This window comes from Palaemon carinicauda, chromosome 4, assembly GCF_036898095.1.
Source record: "Palaemon carinicauda isolate YSFRI2023 chromosome 4, ASM3689809v2, whole genome shotgun sequence".
In the NCBI taxonomy this organism is placed as follows: domain Eukaryota; kingdom Metazoa; phylum Arthropoda; class Malacostraca; order Decapoda; family Palaemonidae; genus Palaemon; species Palaemon carinicauda.
This window is the reverse complement of record NC_090728.1, coordinates 178410286-178421978: the sequence shown is the minus strand read 5'-3', so window position 1 is coordinate 178421978 and position 11693 is coordinate 178410286. Positions and strand designations below refer to the sequence as shown.

The following is an 11693-nucleotide window of genomic DNA, read 5'->3' as shown; positions in this document are numbered from 1 at the left end:
CTTTCAAAAGAACGCCACTGGACCATACCTAGCCACAGAAGAAATGAGGTCTTTACTGTTCCCAAAGGCCTCACCAGACTCAGTGGTCCCAGTTGAACAGATCCCCGTCGTCCAGATCACAGTGGAACCTGATACTGTCATGGCTCAGTCCATGAGTGATTGTCACCTGGATTCAGAACATGATGAACACATGTCAGAGATCTCGGAGGACACCGAGAAAACCCTTATGGCCCAGGGTGAAGGGAAGGATGATGAAGAAGAGGACCGGGTAGTATATACCGAGTCCGATAAGGAGGATGCCCCTCCCTCCATCCCCCCTCCTACTCCTACACCGACGGAAGTGTCTCTCCCGTCTACGTCCTCCACCACGACTCCTCTACCTACGGCACAGGATATGATTCGGCTCATTGAATCCGTGATGGAGCAGAAGCTCCAAGAAACTCACAAGATCATTCGGTCGATGGGAGGTTCCAAGGAATCTCGCAAAATCTCCATCAAGGACCTCCCCGCATGCTCGAGCGACAATCCGTGGCGGTTCGCCGAGCATATGGTCATCGCTGATGACAAGATCTTCGTCAGCGATAAGATCGGTTCCATACCCCTGGAAGAAGTGGAGTTCTTCCCCCGCTTTGAGGCGTATCCGGACTGTTACGTCCGTCTACGTTCAGAACCATCCTCAAAGGAAGAGACCGAACCGAAGGAGAAAATAGTGTTCGATCTCTCGAAGGCCCAGGCTATGCTTGCCAAAGCGCTTAAGAGCAGAGGCTTTACCTGCTCTGGACTTCCGGCTCTGAGCAAGAAGTACCCCACCTACGTTGCGCCCGATGAAGTGATGCTACCCTTCACGGAAAAGGCCTTCGCTGCCTGCCTTAAGGCTGTAGAGGAAGGGAAATCCTGCCCTGCATTGGAGGAATGCAGACCTTTCTCCGCAGCCACCCCGCCCGACACCAAACACTGGAAGGATGTGCAACACACCTTCGTGGTGGGCAAACTAGATCCTGACGTTGCTGGACGTCAGTTTAATGAGGACCTCCCCAAGCTAAACGAACACCTCCTTCGTAGGGAACAGGAAACGAAGGAGAGGCTGGCAGCATCTCTCACTCTCCAGGTCCAGATGGACGTAATGGCTGGTGACACCAGAGTCCCTGACCATTACATGGTCCTTGCCAAATCTGACATGGCAACCTTAGTCAAGGATCTGTACCATTTCATGCGAGCTCGTAGAGCCTGCAGAGAATTCGTGTTCTCCAGTGCCACTGTCAGACACGAACCCCGGAAACTGATTGCCTCCAACATCTGGGGCAAGTACCTCTTCCCGTCTGATCTAGTGAAAGAGATCACAGACAAGGCCGCATCTGAGAACAGGAACCTTCTCAACAAATGGGGCATGTCTAGGAAGAGAAAGCCCTCTCAGGATGACGGTCCTCAGCCTAAGAGGAAGCAGTCGAAGCATAGACCCCAGCAACGTCAGCACAGACGCCAGTTTCCGGCACCCGCTACTCCCCAAGTGGTCGCTCAGCCGCCACAGACCTTTCAGTTGGTCCCACAGCCGGTTTTGCCCTCATCACCGGCCTTCAACCCCACCTTCGAGCAGCACTCCACTACCTTTCGTCCCAAGGGTAGAAGCTCAGGCAGGGGTTCCGGCAGAGATTCCTCTCGCCGGCCCTCCAGAGGCAGAGGAGGACAGGGAGCTAGCGGCCGAGGCAGCAAGTCCTCGGGACCACAGAAGCAATGAAGTGCTTCCGGTGGGAGGAAGACTCCGCCACTTCCAGGATCGCTGGACCTTCGACTCCTGGGCACACAGCATCATCAAGAAAGGTCTGGGCTGGAGCTGGGCGCAACCACCCCCAACCTTCCAGCAATTCTTCCAACCTTCAACCCCCCTCTTGGAAGAAAATGTGCTAGACCTCTTGAACAAGAAGGTGATAAGAAGGGTGAAGTCCACAAGGTTCCAAGGGAGACTGTTTTGTGTTCCCAAGAAAGACTCAGACAGACTCAGAGTCATTCTGGACTTATCCCCCCTCAACGTATTCATATCGAACGACAAGTTCAAGATGCTGACTCTCCAACAGATCAGAACCCTCCTGCCTCGAGGGTCTTTCACGGTCTCGATAGACCTGGCGGACGCATACTGGCACATACCAATGAACCATCACACTTCCTCCTACCTAGGATTCCGACTCCAACGGAAAAGCTATGCCTTCCGGGCCATGCCCTTCGGACTCAACGTGGCCCCTCGGATATTCACAAAGCTAGCGGACGCAGTAGTACAACAGCTCCGCATCCGAAACGTCCAGGTGATGGCCTACCTCGACGACTGGCTAGTGTGGGCGCCCTCGCCCGAGGATTGTATAGAATCCTGCAGAAAAGTTACCCAGTTTCTCGAACACCTGGGATTCCAGATAAACGCGAAAAAGTCTCGCCTATCTCCAGCTCAGAAGTTCCAATGGTTAGGCATCCACTGGAATCTTCAGTCACACCGCCTTTCCATTCCAGCAAAGAAAAGGAAGGAAATAGCAGGGTCCGTCAAGCGACTGTTAAAATCCAAACGGATCTCGAGACGCCAGCAGGAACAAGTTCTAGGCTCTCTACAGTTCGCCTCGATCACAAACCCAGTGCTTCGTGCACAGCTAAAGGATGCAGCGGGAGTCTGGAGACGTTCCGCATCCGTCGCTCGAAGAGACCTCAAGAGACGGCTCCCAAGCAGACTTCGACTTCTTCTAAAGCCGTGGTCAGAAGCGAGGGCCCTAAAAAGGTCCCTTCCTCTCCAACACCCACCTCCATCTCTCAACATCCATACGGACGCTTCATTGGAGGGTTGGGGAGGTCACTCCCACCAACAACAGGCTCAAGGCACTTGGTCTCCTCTATTCAAGACGTTTCACATCAACATCTTGGAGGCCATGGCGGTTCTTCTGACGCTGAAGAAACTCTCCCCGCCCCCGTCGGTACACATTCGCCTGACCCTGGACAGCTCTGTGGTAGTGCGTTGTCTCAATCGCCAGGGCTCAAGATCGCCCAAGATAAATCAGGTGCTCCTGACAATCTTCCGTCTGGCAGAAAGGAAGAAATGGCACCTGTCTGCAGTTCACCTACAAGGATTCCGCAACGTGACAGCGGATGCTCTATCTCGGACAAACCCGATAGAGTCGGAATGGTCTCTAGACGCAAGATCATTCTCCTTCATCTCTCACAGAGTCCCAGAACTCCAGATCGACCTCTTCGCAACGAGCGACAACCATCAACTTCCTCGATATGTAGCCCCGTACGAGGACCCCAAAGCGGAAGCGGTGGACGCCATGACCTTGGATTGGAACAGATGGGCCAAGATTTACCTGTTCCCTCCCACCAATCTTCTGCTGAAAGTCCTCTCCAAATTGAGAACCTTCAAAGGGACAGCAGCTCTAGTGGCTCCCAAGTGGCCCCGCAGCAACTGGTACCCCTTGTTCCTGGAGATGCAGCCAACGCTGATCCCCCTCCCGGACCCAGTTCTCTCCCAGCAAATACAGAAGTCGACTGTCTTCGCTTCATCATCGAAAATCAAGGACCTTCATCTCATGATTTTCTCACCCTAGCCGCTAAGAAAAGGTTTGGGATTTCGAAGAAGAGTCTAGACTTCCTCGAGGAATACAAGACCGAATCCACGAGAAGGCAATACGAATCGTCTTGGAGGAAATGGGTCTCCTTCGTCAAGGCAAAGAACCCCTCGAAAATCACCATAGATTTTTGCATGTCCTTCTTCATTCACCTTCATGGACAAGGCTTGGCAGCCAACACGATTTCTACTTGCAAATCGGCCTTGACCAGACCTTTGTCATACGCCTTCCAAATAGATCTGTCTAGTGACATCTTCAACAAACTACCGAAGGCCTGTGCCCGTTTACGACCGGCACCCCCTCCGAGACCAATCACTTGGTCTCTAGACAAAGTTCTCCACTTCGCCTCCAACTTGGACAATGATTCATGCCCTCTTAAGGACCTGACTCAGAAAGTTATATTTCTCTTCGCTCTAGCTTCGGGAGCCCGAGTCAGCGAAATAGTGGCACTATCTAGAGAAGAGGGACATATCGTTTTCAATGATTCAGGAGACCTCTCCCTCTTCCCTGATCCGACGTTTCTCGCAAAGAACGAATTACCTACCAAACGATGGGGCCCGTGGAGGATATGCCCCTTGAAGGAAGATGCCTCTCTATGTCCAGTAGAGAGCCTTAAGGTCTATCTTCATAGAACTTCAAACTTTGGTGGAGGCCAACTCTTCAAAGGAGAAACATCGGGCAGCAACCTGTCACTAAAACAATTGAGAGCAAAAATCACCTACTTCATTCGCAGAGCGGATCCAGACAGTACACCCGCTGGTCATGATCCTAGGAAAGTCGCTTCGTCTCTGAATTTCTTTCAGAGTATGGATTTCGAAAGCCTCAAGAACTATACAGGCTGGAAATCCTCGCGTGTTTTCTTTAAACATTATGCGAAACAAGTGCACGAAGTGAAACATTTTGTGGTAGCCGCAGGTAGTGTTATGAAACCTGCTCTGAACTCTGCTTAGAACAGTGAGTTATTAGGGACTCTAACTCGTCGGGTGCCTATGTTGACCCTCAAGTGATACGTAGTGAAGCAGAAACCACCTTGTGTTTTCTTTAACTGTTCTTACCTCAGGTGAAATGTCATAGTAGATTACCACATGAGTGCTACATGCCACGTGCATGACGTGTGTTACATAAAGACTAACGTTCCGTAGAACGAGTGCCTACTAATACTTGATTCTTCCCTTTCAGACTCAAGAGCACGCCTTTATGACTATGTACATTTTTATCAATGTAAATGTTTTTTACTATTTATTGCATGACATGTATTGATTTACCTGCAATTATATAATAAAATGTCTCTTTTATTACTTGTGCGTCTCCCTTGCTCCTTTCTTACTATGAAATATACTATTTGTCATAGTTTTATTACCCTTTATTCCTGGTTAAGGAAAATGCCAGGATTTACTCCGGGCATTTATTTATATAGAGCAAGTAAGTCTCCTTAGCGAATACTTACTCAATTATGAAGATGAGTCAACTCCATACACGAAGTGTTCAACCACCACTTCTTCAAGTTTGTTTCGACGCGAATACCAAATCGCTCTGACTTATCTTATGGATCTCATTGTTCCTGCAGCCTATATGAATAGCCTTCCCATGACCACTTTGATCTTAGCATAGCCCGTGGGGACTTCCATGCCAGGGGGGCAGGAAGGCAACTGCCTCACGGTAGCTCTAGTATAGACCACTATGCTTTCGGCTCAATGTTTTAGCACTCACTTATAAAGGGAAAAAGTCTACCACGATACACTAATTCTCTGGTACTCTTCCATCAGGACGCCATGGCTTGAGCCCAAAAAACGGATTTTGAGCGAAGCGAAAAATCTATTTTTGGGTGAGATAGCCATGGCGTCCTGATGGACCCACCCTGTCTGTTATCAGGTCCCGCCCTGCGCCGCTGTATCATGGTGATGAGCGAGCTCCAGACTTTCGGAATGAGGACGGACGTGACGTCATCAAAAGCAATGGCGTCCGTCTGTTTACATCGCGAGTACCGATATCGCCACATCTAGATCGGCTGCGGCTCAGCTCCCAGCCACTCCCTGTCCGCCATATTGAAGCGTTAACTCTATATGGGGTGCAGATAGCTATGTGGCACGTCTATACATGCGTGTCCCCTGTTGTTACACGATGTCTTAAGGGGAAACCTTTAGGATACTCGCTCCAGAAGTTAGAATTCTGTGATAACCTGTGGTTTAATTCTCTGGGAAAATCCTAGTAGTGATTACCCAAGGAAGCTACCAAAAAGGATCCTTCCATCAGGACGCCATGGCTATCTCACCCAAAAATAGATTTTTCGCTTCGCTCAAAATCCGTTATATATATATATATATATATATATATATATATATATATATATATATATATATATATATATATATATATATATATATATATATATATATATATATGTATGCATATATATATATGTATATATATAGATACTGTATATATATATATATATATATATATATATATATATATATATATATATATATATATTGTAACTATGATAATGAGTGTTTGATATATTTGTTTTGAACAGATTCAGTTTCTAGTGATCTAAGTCAACTGACAATAGGAACTAGTAGCAAGACTTCCAGCACTGAAGGAAGTGGAAGCCGAGTAAGTGGCCGTAGTGGTGGCCAAGGTTCTTCAGTTGGATGGGACCCAGCTACTGCTTCAATAACTGCATTTTCTGATTCATCTGCAGCAGATTCTTTAAGTGGATCAATTTTATCTGGAGTGGCCACAGAAAAGAAACGTAACTTAGGTAAGTCGTAAGTGTGGAGCATCTGTTCAATACAGTACATTGATATGATTATGTGCTGAATGGTATGTAGATTTTAAAACTATGACTCATTTTGTTCATTTTCATCATGTTCATTGTGCAGAGAGACATTTGATGGTATGTAATATATAAAAGGCATTTTCAACATTATTTCTTCATTATTTATAAGACTCAATTGCAGCAAAGAAACCTTTCTAATGGTATGGGGATTTAATATTTCTAAAATATTTATTAGACTATTACAGAAAATACAGTTGTCTTTAATAAACAGTCACACCCCCTTCCTTTTATAGAAAAGCTGAATAAAAACCATCACTAGAGTAATTGCTTACTACCGTAAATTTTGGCTTATAAGGCGACCTAATGATAAGACTACCCCCAAATTCTGGGCAAAATTTCTTGATTTTAGGTCATATTGCAGGTATGAGAACTTTAAAAACGGAACTCCGAGGGTACTTGTAACTACACTATTATTATAGATAATTCATCACACATTCTAATCTTTATTTATAATTACATATTTACTAAAAGCTCTTAGTATCATTAGTTTTAACTAGCATGTGTAAATGTGTTTTTGTTCGTCATGATCAGCGATAAAACGTAAACAAAACTTTTTCTGTTTTCAGCATTGTTTTTAGGAAAAAAGTCATAAAATGGCTCTTATTTCATTTATTTTGAATTTCTAAAGATAAAGTAAGCAAATTGACATTAATAATAACATTATTACATAACCAATACTTCATAAGATAGCTGTTGCTGAAAAAGGTAACCTATACAGTACACAGATGTGTAAGTGCGTTCGTTTGTTCGTTATGATCGGTGATGGAACGTAAAAAAGCAAAGGTTTTGGTTTTAGGTGGTGTGCTTAGAAAAAGCATGATATAAAGTCATCTTTAGTTAATACATTTTGGATTTCTTAAGTATACGACAAAAGCATTTCAACCAATTTAGACGGAATGGAGGACAATGATAGTGCTAGTAGTGCAAAAGAAAGCTATGACGATTTACATGACGATGCAGTCCTGAGGAATTTTTTAAACACTTTTTAATAGTTTGAATGCAGGGTTAATTTTGAGGTTTTAATTTCAAGTTTATTGGCAAATACTATAAACATTCCTAGTTGTCCGAATTTGGGGATGGAAGTGCAGTGTATTGTAATAAAGAAATAAAAAATCTTTTTATTTTACATAAACACACAACTAAAGTGTATGATTATACTGAGCATAGTATTTCATTGTTAAGTCAGCCCTTCCTAACTACTATGTAAGTAGAAAAATTAATTACTGGTACAAAAATGGAAAATTCTAGTTTTCGGACAACTAGCCAAGCCTACCAACAGGCTCAAACAATATAACCAGAGTACAGTACTATAAATAAAGATAAAATTACAGGTAAATATTCCTATTTTACCTAAACATAAAACTATATACCGTGATTAAAATGAGTAGTATATTATAGGATTTTAAGTTAATCCTTCGAAACTACTAACCTATTGATGAACCTGAACAACACAACAGAGGTTGAGAAAATAAATATTTTCATAATTCCAAAAGTCTCTCTCATGTAATGGTCAAACCCTGACTTTCTTCATTTAAAATTGGTCTTAAAATTTTGCCATATACACGGTAATATACGATATTTACCTCCAAAATAACAATAAATGTTTAATGAATAACTGATTATGTTATCCTACATGTCCTTTTGGAATCACCAGCAGAGCCATGAAAATATAAAGCTAATATGAGCACACCTATAAGTCTATTTGTTTTCATTTGCCGCTCAGCTGATCAGAACACTTACAATTTACGAAAGCATTTTACTGTGGAATTATTAGGTAGGTGGTTTTATTACATTATTTGTGTAGCATTATAGAGTTAATTGTTTCAAATACAAATTTGTTCCTACACTTGATACAAACCCTTATTCTTTACTATAGGAGATATTCTAGCGCGAGCTGGAAAATAAGGCAGAAAAACCTTAACAAGGTCGTGAACGACCGGGCAGGTAGTTACCCACCTGTTAGTGGTGGGGGGACCGCCAGTCGATAGCTGCTGTTTACCCGTCAATCGAATTCTAGCCATCGCAGTGGTATCACCGCTGCTCTTGCTTTTATTTGACTGGCAGACTAGCCTTTCTTTTTTGTTTTTTTTTTATTAATCCTTTTTCTTTTTCTTTGTTAGATGTGATGTCCTCTATTATGAGGAAGTGTTCCAGGCACATTTATGTCGCCGCTGGAGGTGGATCCTCTTTCCCTATGGCCTGGCTACAGAGGTCATAGGTGTTCTGAGGCTCCCCCTGCCAAGTATGTAGAAGTGGACATTGCAGTACCTCCTCCTCTTCCACCTCTTCATCGTCCTCGCCCTCTTCGGAGGCTAGGAGGGAGAGAGAGAAGAGGAAAAGGAGAGCTCGCACTCCTTCGCCCAGACGTTCTCGCCGGAGACACAGGCGACATAGGAAGAGACATAATCATTCTTGCTCTTTCTCGCCTTCTATCTCTTCACGAGATGTCTCGCCGCAAGACGATAAGCGCTCGTCACAAACTTAAGAAGAGTGATTCCTCCTTACCCTAACATAGGGCATCAGGAGCGCACGCGCCAACATGCGCATACACTCCAACAAGAGCATAGCTCCATCACGTGCTATGTGCTCACCTGCTCGCCATCAGTCCCCTGCGCAATGGCACGCTCCTGCGCGCCAGTGCTCTCCTATGCGCCAGCGCTCTCCAGTGCTCCAACATTCTCCTGCACGTGCGCATACGCGCCCAACATCTAACTCTCCTGGGCCCCATACTGCCCACCACCCTACGCGCCAGGTAAAACCTGCGCGCCAACTTTCTACTGATAGCAGGACTTATGACAAGTCAGCCATGCTGCCTTCTCCCGCGTGCTACCCCTTACCAATGCGCCAGCCTTCTCCCGCGTGCACGCCTGCCCACGCTCCTGAATCCTCTCCTAGGGATACGCGCCAACATTCTCCCGCGCGGCCTGCATGAATCCACTGTGCGCCCGCACGCTAGGGAACTTTTTCATGGACGCGCGCGCCATACAGCCGGCACAGACGTGCGAGAACACTCCCGCGCACCCGTTTATGCCTTCACCTAGATGTTCTCGCCGAAGAGAAGAGACAGGTGCTATAGGAAGAGACATCATCGTTCTCGCCTCGAGACTATATGCGCTCTTGGCACAAACCTAAGAAGAGCGCTCCCTCTCGTAATCGTTCTGCCTCGCTGTCTTTCTCTTACGAGGGATCATCTAAGAAGCCTGGAGCGCGGCCAAGGGCAAAGCACGTCCTGACCTTGAACGCTCTACTTCGCATAATAGTTTGAGAGTCTCTGTTCGCTCTAGAAAAGTCAGATAGAGTGCTTCTCTTAGGTTTCACTCCTTATTTTCAGAGAAGATCGCTCTCGCTTTCGACTTCTCAATCTCGGACCCTTTGGGGTCTCGTGACAAGGAAACTTCGGTTTCCGGGTGCGCTATCCCTTCGTTTTCTCGCAACTCAAGTTGCTGAAACCTTGGGCTCTCGTGCATTTAGTCTCGCTGACATGAAGGTGTCTCGTGACAAGGGAAACCTCCATTTCCCGTTGCTCTGGCCCTTCGGGTTCTCGCAACACAACCTCTAGGGGCATACATGATCACGCTGAACCTTCTGGCTCTCGTAAAACAAGTCACCAAGAGTTTTACTCTTATGACAGAGTGTCTTCGGACTCTTGTCGCGCGGAGTGTTCGCGTACGCTCGACCAACACTGCGCCCATGACCATCAAGAGTTTTACTCTCATGGCAGAGTCTTCAGACTCCTGTCACGCAAGGTGTTCGCACGTAATTAGCGCTACACACGCAAATCTCCGGTCATACACTCGCGGGGTCAATCCCTCACTCTTGTGTTTCAGACAGGACAACCTCCCCAGTTCCTTTGGTCCTTAATGAGTTAAGGATTACGAGTCTCTCGGAAACCTCCTTAGAAGATGCAGGGGTTCGGCCCTTCTTCTCTTCAGTTGAGAGTAGGAGGGAAAGGGGAAACGTGTTAGAGAGGCTAAAAGAAAACACCCAGATAGCAGCAACGTAGAACACAGTGCTGAGGGCTTCGGCCGCTTTGTTCGTTATCCTGTGCTCCATGTGGCAGCTCATGAGCTGCCCATGTTATGAGATAGCACTTGTTGTCAACCTGCAGCTTGATCAACCTGTTGGGAAACATAGGTTGCTGCCAGGAGTTTCGCCTCCAGGACTTAGAGAACCTCCCCTTACGAGGTAGTGATAACGGTCCTCGAAATTGGGCTGCGTGAGAGAACCACCCCCCTTCCGAGGGAAAGCTTCCCCACTTCAGCCATTCAGCAACCTTCCCTCCTTCGTGAGGAGTTGCGAACAGCTCGATAAGTTTTACCTCTGCTATCTTGTCCCTGAAGACTGTGCTTTCTCCCATTGAGATGGGGAAAAAGCAAGTATAAGGCTTGTTCCTCCTTTGGGGGGAACTTCTCCCTTGTTCGCGAGAGAGATTATTATGCCTACACTTTTTTTCCCATAAGAGCTGAGAGAAAGCTTGGCTCAGGTGATGTCCTCCTTCCGGAGGACTTCTCTCTCGTTCACGAGGAGGAGATTATTACGCTTACGTTTTTTCCATAAAAATGGGAGAAAATTTGCCTTAGGCAAAGTCCTCCTTTGGGAGAACTTCTCTCTCGTTCGCGAGAGAGAGATTATTAAACCTTTGCTTTTTTTCCATAGAACTGGGAGAAAGCTTGTCTTAGGCGATGTCATCCTTCAGGAGAACTTCTCTCTCATTCGCGATAGAGATTATTATTATTATTATTATAGGTAGTAGGTTGGCCTGGGCACCAGCCGCCCGTTGAGATACTACCGCTAGAGAGTTATGGGGTCCTTTGACTGGCCAGACAGTACTACATAGGACCCTTCTCTCTGGTTACGGTTCTTTCCCTTTGCCTACACAGACACTGAATAGTGTGGCCTATCCTTTACAGATTCTCCTCTGTCCTCATACACCTGACAACACTGTGATTACTAGACAATTCTTCTTCACCCAAGGGGTTAACTACTGCACTGTAATTGTTCAGTGGCTACTTTCCTCTTGGTAAGGGTAGAAGAGACTCTTTAGCTATGGTAAGCAGCTCTTCTAGGAGAAGGACACTCCAAAATCAAACCATTGTTCTCTATTCCTGGGTAGTGCCATAGCCTCTGTACCATGGTCTTACACTGCCTTGGGTTAGAGTTCTCTTGCTTGAGGGTACACTTGGGCACACTTTTCTATCTAGTTTCTCTTCCTCTTGTTCTGTTAAAGTTTTTATATTTTAAATAGGTAATATTTA

General features: G+C 45.9%; 1 protein-coding gene across 2 annotated transcripts in view; it reads left to right on the top strand.

The window, feature by feature from the left end:
- The window catches only part of LOC137640243 (nonsense-mediated mRNA decay factor SMG8), a 138670-nt gene that overhangs the window by 86707 nt on the left and 40270 nt on the right, over positions 1–11693 (top strand). For both annotated transcript variants that reach the window (XM_068372814.1, XM_068372812.1), the window contains exon 9: positions 6133–6360. In XM_068372814.1, the coding sequence (XP_068228915.1) occupies positions 6133–6360 (228 nt within the window). The remainder of the gene's footprint in view (positions 1–6132; positions 6361–11693) is intronic.